Source organism: Corythoichthys intestinalis, chromosome 7 (assembly GCF_030265065.1).
Source record: "Corythoichthys intestinalis isolate RoL2023-P3 chromosome 7, ASM3026506v1, whole genome shotgun sequence".
NCBI classification, from domain to species: domain Eukaryota; kingdom Metazoa; phylum Chordata; class Actinopteri; order Syngnathiformes; family Syngnathidae; genus Corythoichthys; species Corythoichthys intestinalis.
The window spans coordinates 48,668,152-48,692,259 of record NC_080401.1 but is presented as its reverse complement, the minus strand read 5'-3'; the positions used below and the strand labels follow the sequence as shown (position 1 = coordinate 48,692,259).

The 24,108-nt window shown below is 40.2% G+C and overlaps 1 protein-coding gene across 1 annotated transcript; it reads left to right on the top strand.

Annotated features, from left to right (window-relative positions):
- Window positions 1–466: 466 nt before the first annotated feature.
- On the top strand, window positions 467–23,012 carry tomm70a (translocase of outer mitochondrial membrane 70 homolog A (S. cerevisiae)). Its single transcript, XM_057842336.1, has 12 exons — window positions 467–763; window positions 6,415–6,588; window positions 6,687–6,813; window positions 6,879–6,988; window positions 7,058–7,206; window positions 10,213–10,420; window positions 13,951–14,085; window positions 14,161–14,268; window positions 14,338–14,454; window positions 14,514–14,611; window positions 16,172–16,294; window positions 21,953–23,012. The coding sequence occupies exons 1-12, from the start codon at window positions 524–526 to the stop codon at window positions 22,104–22,106; spliced, it is 1,743 nt and encodes a 580-aa protein (XP_057698319.1). The 5' UTR covers window positions 467–523; the 3' UTR covers window positions 22,107–23,012.
- The last annotated feature ends 1,096 nt before the right edge of the window (window positions 23,013–24,108 follow it).

Below are 24,108 nucleotides of genomic sequence, written 5' to 3'. Positions count from 1 at the left end.
TTCTTTACCGCACAATAATTTCCAACCATTTTTAAAGAGCGACCTGTGTTGAAATGCCTCACTGTTTATGTTTCCCGCTTCCAAAATGGCGATAGCGGCGGAAACCTCGCGAGTGCCACGTTATACGCTCGAGCCTAATTATTTAGGTTCATATTCGTGAGAAACGTAGCTTCTTTTTGGTCTTATTAATGATGTCCCGTCCTAAGCAAAAAGTGTACATGCAGGTTATGCTGTTTTGTAAAGTCAGATTCCTGCTTTTATAATGTTTAATTAAAAAAAAAAAAAAACACCATGAAATTTTATCTGAGTCAACGACACCTCAAAGGCCAAAATTATACACAAAAAAACCCCGCGAACTCCTCAGAAACGAGTTTAGACTACAAATTTTGCAAATAAAAACTACATTTACCGTCACCTCATATCCCAGAGTTCCTCACGGCGCACGCTGCGCACGCGATAAAGAAGACGACTGGCGCAGTGCTGCTGACTAGCTAGCTAGCTAGCCGCACCAGGGTTGCTCATCATGGCTGCCTCCAAGCCAGTCGAGCCGCAGTCGGGCACCGGCCTCCCCCGTTGGCAGCTGGCTCTGCTGGTCGGCGCGCCCATAGTGCTCGGGGTGGGAGCTGTGTATCTATGGAACCGCAGTAGGGGCAAGGGACGGCTAGGAAAAAGCAGCGGCGAGCGGATAACACCGGAAGGCAGCGCCAGTCCGGAGGAGGGCCAAGACGGCTCCTCGCGAGCCAACCGGGAGCTGGAGAACTTGGTAGGGTTCAGCGAATTCACAGGGCGATGTTTTCATTGACGCTGCCGCCTGGGACGAAGCGAACTGCGGGTTCTGTGTGCGGGTTACCCGACAGAGGGTGTGTCATTGCCTCGCGGGTGTCGCCGACCAAGGGCACCTGCCAGTGACAGCTACCCTCCGCCTTGGGAGGCCACGCGCACTCGGTCTTAGCTTTCCCAATAAACCAATGGGAATGTGCTAATTTGCTAATGCTACATGTTAATAACGAAACTAACCTTGCTACGAACGTTTTGACACAAACGGGCTCTTATAAACAATTTAGTTGAATAATTTCTAACCATAACATTGTTTTAAATACAAACGTTAGGTTCAGTAAAGGTTTGTTTGGTGAAAGGCAAGTTAGTGTTACATATGGGAGCGAGCATTTAAATTTACTCCAATTTTTAAAATGTGCTTGATATGCCTGATTTCCATGCTCTTTCCATGCACAACCCTTCTTGTTGTTGTTGTAGTAGTAGTTTTTGAAAATAAAAGTTTGAATGCAGGGCTGTCAACAGACTTTCAGGGGACCGGGGACAAGAGACCATTACAGGGCCTACCCCACCCCTGCCTTCGACTTCTCACGACAACATACGCAGTACTTTAAACGCTTTGCAAACAATGAGAGTGTAAATTTTCAAACTATTTAATTTGAGGTGGACAGTTAAATTTAAAACACCGTAATGTGATTTGACACAATATAAACACACAATTTCCATATATTGTCCCATGTAGGCTACAGTACAATACAACTGAGAGTGCTATGCCTACTAAGCAACAAAACAGTATAACTAAACATCCTGTGCCTGCCCCCTCCGAATCCATGGGGTTATCAAGCCCTCAAACAGTGATGCGCCTAGATGTTTTGACAGCAAAGTCATTTATAACATCAGTGAAATCCAGTTTTTGAGCAAGCTCACGCTCAATGGAGAGCATGGTGTTACCGGCATCCCCAAGGGGCTGCTGTCCCCTATAAATGACCGGCTTTACTAATTTGGCGCAGACGAGGTGGGCGAGCATAAGGGGGTAAGATAGGAGTTGTTATGAGTTGTTGCGCGGTAGCGCTGAGTTGAGTGGCTGCGAGTCCCCCATTGTTAATAAAAGTTCCAGCAAAAAGCCATCTGACGTGTCTGCGTTTTTATGCACATCGCCACCTTCCTGAAGGAAGACCCAGACAATCGAGCCGTCCACTCCACACAACGGTGTGTAGTTCAGAGGACCGCAACTTACCATAAAGTGCAGTTTGGTAACAATGGCTAGGCTGTTAAGCCTGCCTTGTGATATGGTGGAGCGTAGGTAGTTTTTTAAATTATTTTCATTTTACTGAAGTTTCGCTCTCCTCCAGCTACAGTCACTGGCAAAGACAAGAAAATGCGTAGCACTTGAGTACGCCAGAGTAGGGTCAAACCATTCTCTGCTATGATGGGGGGGGGGGGGGGGGGGTTGTGCAAAAAAAAGTCTATATTTGAAATATTTATAAAGTTTTTAAGTATACATCAAGTAAAACATAATATTTAATGATTTAAATAAAAAAAAAATATGTGAATGTAAGGTAAAATAAATAAAGGGTCATTCAGGGGCCCCTATGGTCCTGAGGCCCAGTACAACGTACCCGATTGCTTATTATTATAAAATGAATGAAGTTGAAGAGACTGCTGGTGTTGACGGAGAATGTTTTGACGATAATGTCAGCATTATGTCTGCGTTTCTTCTTTCTTCTAATACTCTAAAAATCTCTTTTTCTCTGCTGGAGTAAACCTTCAAACGATTTAAGGAATTTCACAGTGGTATGAAAAGTATCTGAACCTTTTGAAATGTCTCAATTTCTGCATTAAATCGCCATCAAATGTGATCTGATCTTTCTCAAAATGACAGATGAAAATACACTGTCTGCTTTAACTAAAACCACCCAGGTTTTTATATTTTAATGAGGATAGCATGCAAACAATGACATGGGGTGGGAAATAAGTAAGTGAACCCTCTGCCTAAGGAGACTTAAAGTGCAATTGAAACCAATTTTTACCAAATATTTTAAGTCAGGTGTGTGCCTAATCACTGGTGAGTGGTTTAAAGATGCCCTGCCCACTATAAAACACACACCTGGTAAGAAATGTCTTTATGAGAAGTATTGTCTGATGTGCATCATGGTTCGGTCAAAAGAGCTGTCTGAAGACCTGCAGTCAAGGATTGTTGATCCGTATAAAGCTGGAAAAGGATACAAAACCATCTCTAAAAGTCTGGATGTTCATCAATCGACAGTAAAAGAAGCTGTCTACAAATGGAGAGAGTTTGCCACTTTTACTTCTCTCCCATGGATTGACAGTCCACCAAATATGACCACCAAAGTCCAGCGCAGAATACTCAGAGAGGTAAAAAAGGACCCTAGAGTGTCTGCTAAAGACTTACAGAAATCACTGGCACAGTCCCATATCTCTGTGCACACATAAACTATATATAAAACTATGGCCAAGAATGGTGTTCATAGGAGGACTCCACGGAGGAAGCCACTGCTGTCTAAAATAACACATTGTTGCTCGTTTAATGTTCGCAAAAAGGCACTTGGACACTCCACAGAATTTTTGGCAAAATATTTTGTGGACTGATGAAACCAAAGTTGAATTGTTTGGGAGTAACACACAACGTCATGTGTGGAGGAAAAAACAGCTCACCAACAACAATTCATCCCCACCGTGAAACATGGTGGAGGGAGCATCATGATTTGGGGCTGTTTTCTGCCTCAGAGCCTGGACAACTTGCAATCATCAATGGAAGAATGAATTCAAAAGTTTATCAGGACGTTTTGCAGGAAAACCTGAGGCCGTCTGTCAGACAGTTGAAGCTAAAGAGAGGATGGATGCAGCAACAAGACAATGATCCAAAACACAGAAGTAAATCAACTTTAGAAGAACAAAATACACGGCCTGGAGTGGCCAAGTCAAAGTCCAGACTTGATCCCCATTGAGATGCTGTGGCATGACCTAAAGACAGCGATTCATGCCAGACATCCCAGGAATCCTACTGAACTACAGTTTTTTAGAGAAGAATGGGCGAAGATTAGTCCTGATCAAGGTGCCAGACTGATCTTCAGTTACAGGAAGCGTCTAGTTATTGCTGCCAAAGTGGGGAGGCACAAAATATTAAATGTGATGGTTCATTTACTTATATATATATATATATATATATATATATATATATATATATAGTATATTTGCATACTATCCTCATTAAAATATGAAAACCCATAAATGTTTGGGTGGTTTTAGTTAAGCTGAGACTGTTTTTTCATCTGTGTGATTTTGACAAAAGATCAGATCACATTTTATGGTGATTTTATGCAGAAATGTGAGAAATGTGAAAAATTCCAATCCCGGTATCCGTTTCACTATTACCCAACTCCCTCACGTTCACTTGTAGCGTTAGCATTAACACACCGGTTCATATCAACGTGCTTTAGTTTGAGTTGCTGATAGCCACGTGACTTCACACGCTAGCACACTGGCTGCAGGTTCTCAAAGGGTATGAAAACGCAAAGGGGGTGTGGGACATCAATAGAACCGTTATGTGCCAAGATAACAAATATTGATAAAGTTAACAAAAAAATCAATCACATTAATGAGCAATTATCGAAAATAGAACGAAAATGATGAACATTTCCGAAAGTGTTCCGGAAACAGCCGAATGGGGCAGAGACGTCATAACAAGGAAACAAAAGGTCGAGGCAGGTGCCATCGTTGTTTATCGACGAGAGAGTTGCGTTCGTGTTTTATCAAAAAATCGCTAAAATGGTTCAAACCTGTCATGCTATGTGGTTTACAAATACCCATTTGTCGCAATGTAGTACCCATGAGTTCCCGAACGCGAGAAAAAGAGCTGGACTACGCAGACAATGAGTAAAGTTCATCAGTGCTAAGAGGGCTAATTTTGCAATATCAGCTTGTAGAGATCGCAAATCACGGCCACTTAAACGTACATTTGAGACAACAACTCTACCGAAGTTCTGGATTAAAGTCATTTCGGAATATCCTGACATCGCTAGGAGCCCGCTGAAAGCTGTGCTACAATTTTCAACATCGTGTATTTGTGATGCTGGCTTCTCTCACTCGCCTATATCGGGACCATCTCGTCTCAACGAAACAAACTCAGCCCTCTCACTGATTCAGCGGGTGAGTTGTATTTTTTCCCCTGCACTTAACACAATGGGGCTAAAAACAAATGCTATTTTATATTTGCTGTATTTTTCTGCCGCACATTGCCGGCGTTCTGACAAAGTTGGCATGCGCGTAACGTTAAAAAGGACCGTGAATGCAGCGATTCCTAAGTACACACTACAAACTTTCTTTAAAGAAAGGAGTATTAACTTACGTTTGCCATGTTTGGCGCATACAACAACTGCACGTAGCCCTCTCACTTAACGACTTCGCCGTGTCGTTAAGCGTTAATTTACGCCATTTCCGTGTTGCACATGTATGTTTGTGATGTAAATAGTTTTTTAGCACCATTGGACAACATTGAGAGTCCAACTGAATATAAAAGTGGGCGTTTTTCACCGCCACAAAAGCTTTGGGAGCAAAGTTTTATAAGGGTGCAAAATTTGACAGGACACCGGTCTGTGAAAAAAAGACCCAAATCACACCGGTCCGTGGTGCAAAAAAGGTTGGAGACCCCTGCTCTAATCCCATTCATATTTGTGTCGGTTGGCAGAGCGAAACCGATGAGAGGATATTTAATGATAATTATTCTATACATTATTTTGCGGTCACGGTGTATCAGCTTCACAAAAAGAAATGCAAAACAAACCATTCGGTGATTCTGTTGCCGCCGGTGTTTCATCAGTGTGATTGCTCCCCTCAATGATCCTTTCGTTAGGCTGCATTGGCTTTCGTTTGGGCTCAAATTGATAACACAAAACACCAAAGAAATGTTCATAACTCCCCTCGTCACCATTAGAAGAATGTTCGTTACGTCGGATTTGTCGCTGCAAATAGAAACAAAATTGTCCTCAATCATTGCCGCCATTCAGCACTAAGCACTGAGCCAGTTGTTTCCCTATAGTGACGTCACGCACACAATATGCTAGATTTCCGGCATCTTGGGGGCGGGTCCTTTTAGCTTGACAATCGACCTAATTTCTATCATTTTCTTGGTGTTGCGATGTGTGTAATTACACGAAGTGGCATGATATGAATTCAAAAGGCATGTGTTGATGGATAAATGATGGCATATTAGCATTTCCCCAGGTGTTGTCATACCCTTTAAAGGGGAATGAGCATAGCCGAACAACACACAGTCAAAGCGAGCTGAAAAGACTTAAATTTTTTTCGTTTCATTTAAAAAACAAATTTACCGACATGTTCAAAATTAAGTCGGTCATTGTGAACCATCTCGGCAACATTAAATTTTCTGTAAACCGCCTAGTTCTGTATTCTAGTTCATGTGTGAACAATTTTCTATGTATCAGTTGAAGTCTGTTGGTCATTTTTGTTGTCTGGAATGTGAACATGTGAATAATTGACACTTTTCCTGAAAGGGGTTTGTAGTTGCATGTTGATGCCACAGGATCAGTGCAATACAGTTAATCTTTGGCTGCTATTGATGATGATAATAGCCTAATAGACATCTTTCTCCCCTTTTAGAGTCCTTTGGATCGTGCCCAAGCGGCAAAGAACAAAGGCAACAAATACTTTAAGGCAGCCAAGTACGAGAACGCCATCCAGTGTTACACAGAGGCCATTGCGCTCTGCCCCACCGAACAGAAGAGCGACCTGTCGACGTTCTATCAGAACCGAGCGGCGGCGTATGAGCAGCAGGTTGGCACTTACTCTACTACACTAGCAAAGAGTGCTTTAGTGTGTGTCTGCTGAATATGGGAGACCTTTCTGTGACCAACGGTTGGCTTTTACCATAGATGAAATGGACTGAGGTGGTGCAAGATTGCTCAGAGGCGGTAAAGCTCAACCCACGTTACATAAAAGCTCTCTTCAGGAGGGCCAAAGCTCTTGAGAAACTGGACAATAAGAAAGAATGCCTGGAAGGTGAGTAAAACTAGTCAAATATTAATCTGGCCTGACATTCATGGTTGTTGCATGACTTCTGTCAGATGTCACCGCCGTGTGTATCCTGGAGGCCTTCCAGAACCAGCAGAGCATGTTACTGGCAGACAAAGTGCTCAAGCAGCTGGGAAAGGAGAAGGCCAAAGACAAATACAAGGTGTGTACTTTTGCTATAAACTTCCAAGTTGTTCTATAAAAAGCATTAAAATCTTTCTTTGCGATTTAGAACCGAGAGCCGATGATGCCTTCTCCCCAGTTCATCAAATCCTACTTTGGTTCTTTCACCGATGACATCATTTCGCAGCCGCTGCAGAAGGGCGAGAAGAAAGATGAAGACAAGGATAATGAGGGCGAGGCCTCCGAGGTCACGGCTAGGTACGAGAGAACGTTTTGTCGCTATGGTTAATAACTAGTGATGTCCCAGTCAGTATCGGTCTTGGTGCCCAATAGACCCTACCCACGTGACGTCACAACTCCGCCCTCCTGACTGGTGCCGCCCAATTGTCCGTCAACACATCGTGTTTACCTGTTACGGCTACGTACATTCCTCCTATTTACGGCGTGTTTTTCTGCTCGTTAACATTAATAATCAAAATGGTGAAGGCGTGTGTGGCGGTCGATTGCAATAACAGAGAAGATAGACGGAGAAGACTGAGAGACTTGAAGTTCTACCGGATTCCGAGAGACACGGAGAGGAGAGAGCGAGATGGGCTGCTGCAATTCGACGAGAAAACTGGGCTCCAAACGATTACCACAGATTATGTAGTAGTCATTTTATATCTGGTAAGATGCATTTAATATATATTTAGAGGGTTTTGGGCTGACAACCACAATTAAGATCATTCCTAGGCTAATCGCCGACAACATACACGTATGTATGTAGTGAGAGTGCTATCGCTAAACCATATAAACATTAAAAGCCCTAACTCCATTGACAAATGACATGAAATACATTAGACTTGACAGTGGATGTTAGCAATAACAAAAGATTTTGAATTGAAAATTTCGTAACTCACCTCTCCAAGCACAAGATAGATTCCTGCCGAATTTTCGTGGACGAGGACCTGTTTCACCCAACCAGCAACGAAGTATTTATAAGCCTCCAAGCTCTTAAAGTTTTTCAAACTTTCGTGAGAATAGGCTGATTTTGTGTGGACAAGATAGTTGTAAATATCAGGATAGATAGCAGATGTCAGACAAAGACGGCGAAGACAGCGGGTCGAAAAACATCGATTTAGGCATCAAATATGGATCTGGCGAATGGATAAACTGAAGCTTTTCCACATAACGCCTTTTATGCAATGCATCCAGTGAGTTTACGGCATCCGAAAGCACCGGGTCTTCCATGTAATGCATTACAAATTGCTTGATCAATTCACACCATTGATAATACAGACACAAAATGACGGACAATGGGGCGGAACAATACAGCGATCACGTGATTTTGTGACGTCGGTGGGTAGGGTCTATATGCCTTTTTGGAGTATCGGACAGGATTGGATTTGGTTATGAGATCGGATCTGATCCAGTAGTCACGTGTTTTCAGCATCATTGTGGTTTTTGGCTGCTGTAAATCAAACCACTAAGCAAATATATCAGCTGAGTGAGACTACTGCTTTGCTTTTTAAAAACTACTGATAGTAACAGTGCATCGTGTAATATTCTTTTGTTTCCAAAAGCTGTCACCATACTCAAGTATACACTGAAATGCACTGTCATTGCACTGCTAATGCTACAACATTGTCATATGCATCCCACTAAGCAACATTTTCACAGATATGTTTCTCAATCTGGATACTGCATATGCAATATTTGCAGTTATAGCATTTTTGCACTGTTACTAGGCCTGTCGCGATAACAAATTTTAGTGTGCGATAATTTATTTAATAAATTATTGCCTTATGCGATATTATTACGCCTCCCAAATTTAAATTTTTTTTTTTACAATAACACTGTGAGAATACAGTATATTAATAGATCAATTACACCCATTTAAACGCAATAAATGTTTACTCTTAAATTCAAAAATACTTTTTTAAGAAATCACAACTAAAAACAATAACCATGCCCTTTTAAGTAAAAGACCACAGTGTTAATACCGCACAGAAACACGGAATAAATAAAATGTCTTTTTCAGGAAAAAATAAAATTGCACTAAATAACGTAAGCCTCTAGGCAAATGAAAACTTTTCCCCTCATAGCTTCTGCTATGGTGTTCCATGTGTAATATTGCGATTGAATATTTTCCGAGGCACAATGAAGCGCACGCAACGGTGTTTTGTTCATGTGACGCAGCAGTGAGAGAGGCAGTGTCTCTACACAGCCTGCCGAGAGCCACAGGTTGAAGTGTTGTAAGTGCCGTGAGTTAATAAAAAAAGTTTGCCAGTCATTGCCGGAAAAACACACATAATAGGACACCATCCAGCTTCCTTTTTAATGTTGTCCTTATAATGATGATATGCTACATCATAAATCACTTTGTGACTTTCCACCTCCATGATGGAGCGTTCTTCATCCATGTTCGCTGGTTAAACCCTAAGCAACTGGGCTGTCGACTCCAGGCCCGCTCCGCCCATTTTGACGGATGCGTCTCCGGCAAAAATAAAAAATAGCCTAAACCATCCGGCGGCCTCCCTCACGCCGGAGATGGTCTGCAGTCAATCCGGAGCACTGACTCTGCTGGTATACGTTAAACAATAGGACATAATGGGAACAAATTGGCTCCGGCGCTATTTTTTGCCAGACCCAGAACGACAATGCATTTTGCGTAGTTGATAACAAGGAAGCTGAACTTTTAACAGCACGTCAGCCGCATGCGCATTCGCACATGCACGCGAGGCGATAAATCGCAGCGAACAAAATTACAGCCTTCATTTTTATTTACCGTGCGATAAATAGAATTATTGCATATTGCGACAGGCTTAACTGTTACATTGATATCAATGCTCAAACAGTCATTTTCACTATCATTTCAGGTCACCCATCTGCCACCTTGTCTGAGTACTGTAAATTGTTACATGCGCACTGTTGCGCTCTGTTATATTACCACCACATCACTATTTGCTGCTCTTACTCACTTTATTCCCAATCTGTGTACACTATAACCTGTTTTTATATAAGCATTATTGTACTTCTGCTTTTGTTTTATAGGGTGCATGTTATGGCCAAGCTTTAAATCTCTCCATTCTATTCTATTAAAGAGGTACCAGCAGAGCTCCGTTTAATACAAAAAACCTTTTTTTTGGTTTTGCTTTAATTTTATTAGTGTAAAAATATGTTTTGCCGATCCGATTCCTATATCTTGGAAAGAATCAGATCGGACGTCAAAAAAATCTGCATCGGGACATACATACTAATAATTGGTCTGTGTCACCACCTCAGTTCGGGCTACCTGAAGGCCAAGCACTACATGGATGAGGAGAACTACGACAAAATCATCAGCGAATGCACTAAGGAGGTGGACTCGGAGGGCCGCTACATGGCTGAGGCGCTGCTCCTGCGCGCCACCTTTTACCTGTTAATTGGCAACGCCACCGCCGCTCAGCCCGACTTGGACCGCGTCATCAACATGCAGGAAGCCAACGTCAAGGTACATGTGCTAATAGAATCAGATCCTATTGATGGATGAATGGTTGTAATTAGGGCTGTCAAACGATTAAAATTTTTAATCGACTTAATCACAGCTTAAAAATGAATTAATCGCAATTCAAACCATTTCTAAAATATGCCATATTTTTCTGTAAATTATTGTTGGAATGGAAAGATAAGACAAGACAGATATATACATTCGACATACTGTGCATAGGTACTGTATTTGTTTATTATAACAATAAATCCACAAGACTGCATTAACATTAACTTTCTGTGAAAGGGAGCCACGGATAGAAAGACTTGTAATTCTTAAAAGATAAATGTGAGTACAAGTTATAGTAATTTTGATAGTTTGTATATTGCAACTAAATATTGCCATCTAGTGTATTTGTTGAGCTAAACTTGGTTTGAATAGAGTATTATTTTGCATAGCTATTTTGATTGGGAATGCCAGATCTCTTTGCATTGAGCTTTTTTTGTGAACATTATTTTATTTTTGAGAGATAGGAATATTATTTTTGTTGTGCTTTCACTAAATGATACTGTAGCGACTTAAATGTTCTTAACTACCCAAGTGCATGATGGGAATTCTAGCAACCATGAGTCACAGTTGTTGGTGCAAATGGTATATCTTCTGCGTTGAGTCCAATACATGGTGTTAAGAAAAAGATCTCCAGTTATTCTTCCCCATGTTGTTTGCCACAATAGTTATAACAGTTGTTGAAGAGATGCCACCGCTTATTCCATTAAATAGCGCGTCTCCAATACAGTAAATGCCTGAGTTACCACTTCGCCCTTCTTGAAAATTGCCAATGCAACGGACCGGCGATTCAGATTGGCTCGCTGTTGCCGGTTGGCTCGATTCGTCTGATTTCCTCCTGAGCAAGACGGCGGCGTGCATATAAACACAGAGAGGCGTTGGATGGCTTTTTGTGGGTACTTTTATTAACAAAAGCATGTGGGGGACGCGGCACTTGAGCCTGCGCTAACTGCGCACTTTCTCTACTCTCTCGCTCGACCACTTTCTTCCTCACTGCTCAATCTGACAATGCCGGTCACGTTGAAAATATCAGCGGTCCCTTTGGCAGGTGCCCGTAACACCTGCTCCTACTCCATTTGCTTGTCTCTGCCCTTAGCTCTTAATATACTTCAATCGGCGCCATTGTAGTCTGTTCGTGGCAATGCTTGAGTGGGTCATTCCGCGCATGCGTTAATTGCGTTAAATATTTTAACGTGATTAATTTAAAAAATTAATTACCGCCCGTTAACGCGTTAATTTTGACAGCCCTATTTGTAATATCAGGAAACATAAAGACAGTGACACATACAGGGTTGGGAGTTAACTGGGTTACCCCAGCTTTCACAATCGATGCCCTTGATTACCATAAATTCGGCACTCGGCACACCTTCAACTTCACTATCCAAGATTTCATTAAACATTTTAGAAAAACAGAAATAGATGCACCGGGCTATAAACCGCAGTTGTCAGTGTTTTAATATGAGATTTTTATGTAGAAATGCGGTTCACTGAAAAATTTCAATGACCAAAAATCTATTATTCAAATTAAATCATCAACATGTGACAAGTGGCATCCTTCTCCTTATTATGCTATGTTCTTTTCATCATATGCAGCCACATAGAGTCACAAGTCCTACTGTTTTTAGCATAGCTAGTCTGAAACCACAAAAGCACTTAACTTTAAAAATCAGGTAGCTATAAATATGAAGAAGAAAAAAGGAAAACTCTTTACCTTGACCTCTTTGATTAGAGCCATCACTTGTCTTAAAATCTTCCTAGTAACTTGGAGTTAGAGGCTGTAAATGCTAGCGCTACCATAGCAGCTTCGTTGTGGCATAATGTGGCTGTCCTTTTTTTAAATCTATAAAACTACCCATGGCTAGCCTTAAATTGTTTTTCTGTAGTAGTAGCAATCATTAGATGGTCCTCTTTGGCAATAAAATCCCGAGACTGCCTCATGAACACAGCAAGCAGCTTGCTAGCATAGCAGTTTCGTCGAAGCAAACTGTGGCTTTATTTTTATTACAAAGAAATGGGTAGCCTTAAATTCTTCTATATTATCATTAAACATCTCCTCGTAGCCTTTTCTGGTGATTAACTCTTTCTCACAAACGAAGCCTTGGGAAAGCTAGCGCTATGAGGCTAAGGGTGCGTTTGACAATTGTTAGAATTGCTGTGTATACAGTTAACATTTATTCTTTCCTTATTATAGTTAGTCACCAGATAGGATAACTACTGTCTAGTGAGCCTTTCCTTTGTCCTGGGCCATGTGGCCCCCTTGTAGTCTATATATTTTGTTCTATGTTCCTTTCCTGTCCCTCTCATCCTATTGTTTACCCCTAAATAAAGAGGGTTGCTATCACAGCAACTGGGGAAGCAGCTACCAACTTTCACAAAAGCTACATCGACTTCCTGCGTGTTCTTTTTAGCAGAGCTAGGTGTACATAAACCTAGCTTCAAATCTAACAACAATCCACGATAAACCTGCACTGCTACATTTGATAACTCAAGAGTGTTGTTGAATAATAGCACACTACTGCTAGTAGTTAAAGACTAGGAGTGGGAACCTCTTGGTACTTCACGATACGATACGGTTTGCGATACAAACCTCACGATGACGATCTGACGATACGGCAATACAACGATAATCGATACATTGGTCAGGAAATAATTCTAGGATATTCCAAAAACAACTAATAAACAGAAAAAACAAGCTTCTGCTGTGAATTGGAATGAGTTTATCACTAGTAGACGTCCAATCCATTTGAACTGGGAGGGTGGCAGCAAATGAATATTGATTCATTTGCTGCCATCCCTCCCACAAACAGATTGAACGTCTATGGCCGTCAGTCGCAGCCAATGCCAGGCAATGAGGTAATTTTGGGCCATTTTAGGTCATTTACCTGTTGATTTTCAGTTACTTCCTGTTGATTTTGGGGTATTTTATGGGTCACTTCCTGTTCATTTTGCGTTACAGAACAGGAAGCGACCTCGGAATCACCCAAATGAATAGGCAGTGACTCAAACTCAACAGGAAATTACCTGGAAATGCCCTAAAATGAACAGCAAGTGACCTATAAATGCCCTGAAAATTTGACAGAATGACTGTGAATGCTCTGGTTTCTAAATGGATTGGTGTCGAGCACCGTCAAGGCAGCCTTAGAGTTAACGGAGACACCATTATGGTGGGAGATTTCTTATTTTTTTATTTTTTGGCAATTCGTTCGTTCCTTTTTTTTATTTATAGACATTGACACCTTTTTAAAAGTATATCTCGATTCTTGCAGGAGCATATCGATAACCTTTTGGGATACAAAGTATCACGATATATCACCATTTTGATATTTTGTCACACCCCTAGTAAAGACCCTAAATCTACCCAAAGTCTCAAGATCTAAGCCTGGTGGCCCGCCAGGCTTGTAGAGGACTGGGTCAAATCCTAATTATGACCTTTTGAAAATGCTTCCTCATACTTCTGCTCATTAATTTTCTTGTCTGTTTTTCCGCAGCTGCGGGCCAATGCCCTCATCAAGCGTGGGAGCATGTACATGCAGCAACAGCAACCATTGCTTTCCACACAGGACTTCAACATGGCAGCAGAGATCGACACACGCAATCCCGATGTGTACCATCACAGGGGGCAGGTAGGAGCAAGCAGCTTTTCATACAGCTGGAAATCTGTCCAAAAGGTGACATACTGCGGTTCTATTTACTCTCAGCTTAAGATCCTGCTGGACCAAGTGGACGAAGCTGTAGGAGACTTTGACGAATGCATCTTGCTCAGACCTGACTCTGCTCTCGCCCAGGCTCAGAAGTGCTTCGCTCTGGTGAGTTTTAATGACCGTCCATCGCGTTTGTTGAATATTTTGGGTTCAAAGCGCAACTGTGTTCTTCAGTACAGACAAGCATACACCGGGAACCACCCATCACAAGTCCAGATAGCCATGGATGGTTTCGAGGATGTTATCAGAAGGTTTCCCAAGTGTGCTGAGGGCTACGCACTATATGCTCAGGTAGGAATGTGTTTTCATTCTTACTGTGACATCTAAACATTCTCGGTTGTCTTTCCCAGGCTTTAACCGATCAGCAACAGTTCGGAAAGGCAGACGAGATGTACGACAAGTGTATTGAACTGGAACCAGACAACGCCACTACATATGTTCACAAAGGGTAAGAGTGATGCTGTTAGGAGTTGCAAATTGTTACATTAAAGGGTATTATAATACTAAGGGGCTGTGAGATATCAATAGAACGGTTATGTGGCAAGATAACAAATATTAATAAAGTTAACAAAAAAATAAATCACATTCATGAGCAATTATGGAAAATAGATCGAAAATTACGAACATTTCCGAAAGTATTCCGGAAACAGCAGAATGGGCTGGAGACGTCACAACAAGGAAACAAAAGGTCGAGGCAGGTGCCATCATTGTTTATCGACGAGAGCGTTGCGTTCGTGTTTTATCAAAAAATCGCTAAAATGGTTCAAACATGTCATGCTGTGTGGTGTACAAATAGCCATTTGTCGCAATGTAGTACCCATGAGTTCCCGAACGCAAGAAAAAGAGCTGGACTACACAGACAATGAGTAAAGTTCGTCCGTGCCAAGAGGGCTAATTTTGCAGACCCAGCCTCCGGCACAGTTTTGTGTGGTGCGTATTTTACACCTGAAAGCTATTCGAACTATGGACAAATGAAATCAGGTGAAAATCGCATCAGCTGAAAGCAGATGCGGTGCCCACCATACATGCGCAGCCACCTAAATGTCCCGAGATATCAAGAAAGGACGATGACTGGCTCTGATGAGACCACCCCACCACCCCAGGCTAACGAAAGGAGCGGAGCAGCCAAGCTCGAAATGGCCAGCGTGAGTACCCTTTTAATGATAAAAAAAAAAAAACATCACGCATTGGATATAGGACTGGATACATGTATAAATTATCGCTTGTAAAATATATAGAACAAATCCTCTAATCCCATTCATATTTGTGTCTGTTGGCAGAGCGAAAACCTATGATACCACAATAAATGATAATTATTCTATACAATACTTTATTTTGCGGTCACGGTGTATCAGCTTCACAAAAAGAAATGCAAAACAAACCATTCGGTGTTTCCCACACGATCTGTTGCCGGTGTTTCATCAGTGTGATTGCTCCCCTCAATGATCCATTCATTAGGCTTCATTGGCTTTCGATTGGGCTCAACTTGATAACCCAAAACACCAAAGAAAGGTTCATAACTCTCCTCGTCACCATTAGAAGAATGTTCGTTACGTCGGATTCGTCGCTGCAACTAGAAACAAAATTGTCCGCCATCATCACCGCCATTCAATACTAAGCACTGAGCCGGTTGTTTCCTTGTTGTGATGTCACGCACACAATATGCTAGATTTTCGGGATCTCGGGCGCCGGTCGTTTTAGCTTGACAATCCATCCAAATTTCTATCATTTTCTTGGTGTTGCGATGTGTGTAATTACACGAAGTGGCATGATAGGAATCCAAAAGGCATGCGTTTATGGATAAATGATGGAATATTAGCATTTCCCTAGGTGTTGTAATACCCTTTAAGTACCACACATGCATGTCAAGCAATAACCTGAATCATGATTTTTGCCTTCTCTTCTACGTTGTAACTTGAATGTGGGACGTGTCAGTTGAAAAGATGTTATGGGACTTTTAAAGGGTGTGAAAAATATGCGCAAATTCTCGATCCCTGTTTTGCTGCAGACTGTTACAGCTCCAGTGGAAACAAGACCTGGACTTGGGCCTGGACCTCATCAGCAAAGCCATTGAAATTGACAACAAATGTGACTTTGCTTACGAAACAATGGGAACAATCGAAGTTCAAAGGTGAGGACACAACTGTCTAGTTTGATTTTTACCTCCACCCGTTGGAGAAACCCATGGAAAGGGGTTATGTATTCGGTTCTGTATGCATATTTGTTTGTCTGTATATTTGTGTTATAGAAAACTGAAGGACAAATGAGCATATCAAACTTGCAGGATATGTTGGTAATAAGAAACAAAAAAGGTGATTACATTTTAGAGTAATGAGGTCAAGGGTCACAAAGGTGAGAAAATGAATTTTGCGTTAACCAAGAATAAAGAAAGGAACTATCAAACTTCTAGGTTATGTTTGTAACATGAAACTGAAGTGGTAATTACATCTTGGAGTAATGAGAATTGTTCTACTTAGGTGGAGGTCTGAAGTCTCTCAATGCTCTAGCTTTTAAGATGTCTTTAACTGGATTCTGGTTCAACTGGTCAATTCCAATTTATAATGTGTAAGCTAGGAGTGCTAAAAAACAGATTCTGAGATATATCACAATATTACCTCACACAATTTTTGTATCGATTCAAAAATCTGTCCGTATTGGTCCTTACACATGTGTTTATGGTGAAAATAAACAATTTAGTGGCTCCACTTTTACTCCCGTTCACTAGTTGGCAGCACCTAGCAGCATTGCCTTGCAATCTGCTGAAGTAACAACAATGTTGGACTAATCCAAGTACAGATTTGTGTACGTCGCCATCTAGTGGTTGGCTGCTATTACTGGGGTGTTTACACACCGACAGCAGCCCAGCATCAGTCAATGTAAAGGGTAACATTAGCTGTTGGCTGTGTGTGGCACTCCTCGGCAATGGCGGACGGGATACTTCCGGTCGTTTTGCTCGCATTAGTCATCTGAAATTTGGGCACATTTTGGCTTTTACTGCAAAAACAGAGGGATGAAGTATTTAGAATCCTGCATTTAAGCAGGTTTGGACTAAAAAGGAGAAAATGTAATACTAAAAGCTATATGTTGTTCAAACAAAAAAAAAACGTTTTTACTTGAGTGCAGGATGAGGTTTCAGGAATAAATTGATAGCAATGTACTTTTATGTCAATTTTGATTAGTTTTTTTCCAAAGTGATACACAAACATCGCAATAATTGTCTTCAAGTGTTGTATTGGGATCAAATTGTGACCTGTGAATCGTGATACGAATCGTCTCGCCAGATGTGAGGCAAATACACCCCTAGTATAAGCAATAGAAATAAATTGTTTCGCAAAGGACACTCAACCAAAAAATTCTACCATGATAATTTTGTTTTTGTAACAGATAGACATATTTTAGACTGTATGTTAATTCCTGGCTGCTATTGATTGTCAATCAATTTGAACTGAGAGGATTAGCAGTAAATGATAATTGTTCAGTGCCGTTGAGTTGATAGATGCCAAATTATTATTTTTTTCTTAAATAAAAATAACTATATTTATAATAAGATACCATTTAAAATATACTTTAAAACATTTTTATTGAATTTTTTTCATTAAAAAACATGATTATTCACAGGCCTCCAAGTCCAAATGGATTGGATGTGTATTTATACAAGCCCTAACAAAAAGTATGGAATCGCCAGTCTCTGACGAGCACTCACTCAGACATTATATCATGTAGAACAAACTCTGGTAAAAAGCTTGAAAAAATAATGATCTAGTTCAAAAGTCCAACTCTTCAGCATTCCGAAACACTAAAAGAAATGAATAAAAAACATAGTGGTGGTCAGTAAATGTTACTGTTATAGAGCAAGTGCAGGGAAATATATATGGAATCACTCCTGAGGAAAAAAAAAAATGGAATCATGAGAAACAAACAAAGAAATAACAGTCAAAACACATCTCTAGTATTTAGTAGCACCACCTTTGGCTTTTATGACAGCTTGCAGTCTCTGAGGCATGGACTTGATGAGTGTTCTTCATCAATTCGGTGCCAACTCTCTGATTGCAGTTGCCAGGTCGTCCTTGCAGGTCGGACCATTTTTTTCATTTTCAATAGGGTTGAGATCTGGGCTATTTGCAGGCCATGCCATTGACTGGATGAATCTTTCCCCAAGGAATGCTTTAACAGTTTTAGCTCTGTGGCATGATGCATTGGCATTTTGGAAAATCATTTTATTATCCCCAAACATATTTTCAATTGAAGGGATAAGAAAGCAGTCTAACATTTCAATGTAAATGTGTGGATTTATTGAAGACTGAACCACAGCCATCTCCCCAGTGCCTTTGCCTGACATGCAGCCCCATATCATCAAGGACTGAGGAATTTTGATGTTGTTTTCAGGCAGTCATCTTTGTAAATCTCACTGGAACAGCACCAAACAAAAGTTCCAGCATCATCACCTTGTCCAATGCAGATTCTTGACAAGGTGATGATGCTGTTAAATCTTCAATAAATGCACAAGTGTACATTGTTTCTTATCCCTTCAATTGAAAATATGTTTGTCATTTTCCAAGATGACAATGCATCATGCCACAGAGCTAAAACTGTTAAAGCATTCCATGGAGAAAGACTCATCCAGTCAGTGTCATGGCCTGCAAATAGCCCAGTTCTCAACCCTATTGAAAACTGGTGGAAAATGAAAAAAATGGTCCACATCAAGGCGCCAACCTACAAGGATGAACCGGCAACTGCAATCAAAGAGAGTTGGCACCAAATTGATGAAGAATACTCATCAAGTCCATGCCTCAGAGACTGGAAGCTGTCATAAAACCCAGAGGCGGTGCGACTAAATACTAGAGATGTGTTTTGATGATTGTTATTTCTTTGTTTGTTTCTCATGATTCCATATATATTTCCTAGGGCTGTCAAATGATTAAAATTTTTAATCGAGTTAATCACCGCTTAAAAATTAATTAATCTCAATTCAAACCATCTATAAAATATGCCATATTTTTATGTAAATTATTGTTGGAATGGAAAGATAAGACAAAAGACTGCTATATACATTCAACATACTGTACATAAGTACTGTATTTGTTTATTATAACAATAAATCAACAAGATGGCATTAAGGTTATTAACATTCTGTTAAAGCGATCCATGGATAGAAAGACTTGTAGTTCTTAAAAGATAAATGTTAGTACAAGTTATAGAAATTTTATATTAAAACCCCTCTTAATGTTTTCGTTTTGATAAAATTTGTAAAATTTTCAAACAAAAAATAAACTAGCAGCCGCCATTGTTGATGTCAATATTTACACAATGCTGATGGTGCTGAAACCCATAAAATGAGTCGCACCCAAGCCCCAGCAGAGGGCGACAAAACACCAAAAAATACAAGTAACAAATGGACATGACACTGTGCTGTCATTTTAATCTGTTTGAGCGGGGCATGTGCGTTAAATGCGTCAAATATTTTAACGTGATTAATTTTAAAAAAAATTACCACCTGTTAACGCGATAATTTTGACAGCCCCAATAATTACACAATGCTCATGGTGCTGAAACCCATAAAATCAGTCGCACCCAAGCGCCAGCAGAGGGTGACAAAACACCAAAAAACACAAGTAACAAATGGACATGACACTGCTGTCATTTTAATCTGTTAGAGCTGGGCATGTGCGTTAAATCCGTCAAATATTTTAACGTGATTAATTTAAATTAATTACCGCCCGTTAACGCGGTAATTTTGACAGCCCTAATATTTACCTGCACTTGTGCTATAAAAGTAACATTTACTGACCACCACAATGTTTTTTATTCATTTCTTTTAGTGTTTCTGGATGCTAAAGAGATGCACTTTTGTACTAATTCATTATTCTTTTCAAGCTTTTTATCAGAGTTCTACATGATAAAATGTCTGAGTGCTCGTCAGAAACTGGTGATTCCATACTTTTTGCTAGCGGTTGTATATGAAATAACATTAAAGCAATTAGAACAGTAGAAAGGTTGATGATCTGTTTCCTTTGTGTAGTGGACCAAACATACACGCAGGCACTGGTGTTTCAACTTAGGTAAAAATTCCATTTAATAAAGTCACAAAACAAACAGTTTAACACAAACCTTGGGCCCAACATAAAAGAGGCCAACATAAAAGCCCAAGTACACCAGATGCATGATCGTTGCGGTTCCGGTCCGGTTCAGTGTTGACTGCGTGCCACGCAGTACGTCAAAAACAGGCAAATCATACCGGCTGCGCACGGCTACGGTCAGCCAACTCCGTCCCCTCGTGAGCTCTCGCTATAATGTCCCATTTAAAACAACGAAAAACACACTGAGTCTATACTCATCAGAGAAGCAGAGAGAGAGCACATTTTTTTCTTTGCATATTGATATTTTAGTTATGTCTGTCTCTTAATTCCAGATTGACTGCATCATGTTGAGATCAGGGCTCCGTGTGTGGGGGGAAGGGGGCGGGGCCCTATTATGCCCTTGGTTGTGTCGGTGGGTTTTTATCTTTGTGCGCATTTAAAATTCATGGCACATAACATCTTATAGAGCTGTTATAAACAACTGTTAAATAATCTGCAATATTTATAAAACGGATGGCGAATTATATACTACACGAGCTAAAAAACGGCGTACTTGGAATTGGTGTCTCAACACTGCAGATTCCTGTGCCAAGCGCAAACTGTTGGTTTTTCTATGAAAAGTCAAGTAAAATGTAGGAAAGAAAGAGAAACGTCTCGAATAGACCACCAGGTCGAAACTTGTGGGTGTCTCTATTCTCTTTCGTACTTTTCCCCCTCGACTTTGTATACAAACCGACATTGTGTGTGCGCCGGGCACGAGAATTTCTGCGGTGGAACCACTTCCAGATACGCTGCTTTTTTTTTTTTTTTTCGCTCAAAGTGTTCAGCACGTCGTGTGTTTGATATCATTGCCAGAAAAACACACATAATAGGACACCTTGCAGCTTCGCTTTTAATGCTGTCCTTATAATAACGATCTGCTGCATCGTATATTACTTTGTGACTTTCCAGTTTCCACCTCCATGATGAAGTGCTCATCATCCATCTTCGCTCGTGTTTAAACCGTGATTAGGCACCTGGGCTTTTGACGTCAGACCCAGCTCCGCCCATTTTGTCGGATGCGTGTCCGGCAAAAATAGAAAATAGCCTATACCATCCGGCGGGCATGCGGCACGCCGGAGGTGGTTCGCAGTCAATCCGGAGCACTGACGCGGCCGGTATATGTTGAACAATAGGATATAATGGGAACGGATTGGCTCCGACGCTATTTTTTACCGGAGTCGGACCGGAACCGCAACGATCATGCATCGGGTGTACTTGGGCCTTTTCAAAAAGGCTTCAACCGAACTGATCTTACACAGCTGTGGTCGTTACCTCAAATTGGCAAATAAAATCTAATAGGCATTCAGACAAATATTAACTAAAGTGTGCACCCATTAGAAAATACATGTCCAAAAAATATCACATAAATAATTATCTAAATCTTGGAACACTGAATTGTGGTGGTAGTGGTAGCCACCACACTTTGAATTTTGTAACTAGTAATATGTAAAGGTTACTATGTGGTCAATGTAAAAAGTTGATCTGTTGATGGGGATATACAGCCACCGATGCACATTCAATTTCAAATGTTCACAGAATACAAATATAACAGGCATGTTCAAACTGCCCTAATGGGTTGACTGACTGAGCCTAGCGCACATAAAATACAAATTGTCTCATGACCCATGTTATGCTGATATGAAATAACTAAGCATAACTTCCTTTTTTAGGGGTAATCTGGACAAGGCAATTGAAATGTTCAACAAGGCTATCAACTTGGCAAAATCGGAGATGGAGATGGCCCACTTGTACTCTCTGTGCGACGCGGCGTACGCTCAGACGGAGGTAGCCAGGAAGTACGGCCTCAAGCCCCCGACGCTGTAACTCCCCCGCCAAACTGAGGGATGGTTATTCTCCAATCGTCACTGTGTTAAACTTTGCATCCATTTGTTCAAGCAAGGAAAAAAAGTTCTGAGTTACAATGTTAAAAAAATAAAGAAGAGCCCTTCTGGAAATATATACAGCATCGTGTTTACGTTCTATTTGAAAAAGGGTTTGGAATGCTTACTTTTGTTTTCACAATGTGTCACATGCACAGGAATGACATTGTATGCTTGTACAAATGACAATTACTGCAATGAAAAGAGGACTTGTGGCTGTTCGTTGACATTGACAGACAATACTGTGAGAGCAAGTTTATGTATCAAGTACAAGTACAGTTCAATATGTACCGATATCAGTTGAAAATTAAAACCACGTAGCCAAATGTGTAATGTCTGTGTTTGTGATAAGGGGGCTTGATTGATGGATAATAGGTCTGTATTTGGGAAGCAGGGAATCTTATTATTTTATTTTTTTTAACATTGAATTACCTGTTTTTTCGTTTTCTACAATTTGTGCAGCATGTTGACTTTGTCATGTAAATGCAATGCCCGTGCTGTTTGAATAAGAGACAAATCTTTGCTATCAGGCTGACCCAAACGCCTCCTTTTTATAGCACTTACATGACTCACATCTCTGGTAGTTTTATTTTTGTTTTTGTCAAAGAAAACTGGCTTTATTTCATTTTCACCTCTGGGTGGTTTATTTTAAAATCATTACCTGAGCCTTTTTGTCTTTTTTTTTCTCATTTGACAGACTGGCAAAAATCTTTAGGAATGGCAACTTTTTAAGACCGCCACTTTGATTTTGACTGACAAATTCCTGACATTTTTCATCGATACATATGGTGACCAAAGTGAAATAGAATTTAAATCTGAATAAAGTTATGATTCCTGGAAAGACAGGTGTGGTGGTTTGCTTTTCTTTACTGTATCAGGTTGTTTTTCAGTGGAATGTACTTGATAGCAAATGTTTTTTTTTAAATTCAGTACTGGTGTTATGGTTCAATTTTCTAAATAGAGTGCTTTATCACTACCAATTTTGTACAGTTAAAGCACCCGCATGTAAAAAGTGGCTAAAGATTTAGTTAAGACAAAAAAAAAAAAAGTATTTATTATTAAAATAGGAAACAAGTTGGAACTCTCGGCAACCAAGGACATTTTGGTATAAACATTCCAATTTTTGATACTTTTATAAAGTATTATAATTCTTCGGATTACAATCATGCTGGCATCGACAGGTGTTTAGTTCTCGTTAGCCCCGCCCCTATTTTGTTGAATCACCTCCTCTCGGATCTTAGAAGTAGTGCCTCGCATCGAAGTCATCTGCCTTAGGTGCGCTATTTTCGGCTTGAACTCAAGGTGAGTCCGGTGTCTGGATGGAGCCCTGGTGGCCATTTTTCTTGCGTCATCATGCTTTTATGCCATTGGCGTAGTCACCTGTCATTCAAACATGTCGGAAGTAGCGGCGAAGTTGGATCTTTGTGTCAAAATGATTCAATGAAACTTTTTTAAAAAAAAGTGCGTTCAAAACTTTTAGTATTTCAAATAAAAACTGAGTTCAAAACTTTTTGCTCTCCAAAAAAGGGACACTAAAATAAAAAAAAATAAAATAAAAAAATTTAATATATATATATTTAGGGAAGGGCAATTTTATTTTTGCAAATGAGCTTTTCTTTGATTGAAAATAGTTTTTTTGATTGAAGCAACTTTTTCTGGGATTGAATGATTTAGACATAAATGTCCTATCCATAATATGGCCCAAACAAAAAAATTAAATCAAAGAAAACAGTTTCAATGAAAAATTAATTCTTCAAATGCAAATTTCTGTGTCATTTTTTTGCATTCAAAAACTTTTTTTCTATGATTGATTTTTTTTGTTTTTTTTTTTGATTGAAGTGGTTTTTCTTTTGAAAATGTTTTTTTTTTTTTTTGAAGCAACATATTTTTTGATTGAATAGTAAAGACACAAATGTCCTAGCCAAAATATGGCCCAATTCAAAACT

Excerpts from the sequence above, each read along its gene's own strand:
- tomm70a (XM_057842336.1), top strand. The coding sequence starts at position 524 with ATGGCTGCCTCCAAGCCAGTCGAGCCGCAGTCGGGCACCGGCCTCCCC. Across the intron at positions 6,589-6,686 it reads CGGCGGCGTATGAGCAGCAG|ATGAAATGGACTGAGGTGGT; the intron begins GTTGGCACTTAC and ends CTTTTACCATAG. Across the intron at positions 14,269-14,337 it reads CTCAGAAGTGCTTCGCTCTG|TACAGACAAGCATACACCGG; the intron begins GTGAGTTTTAAT and ends TGTGTTCTTCAG.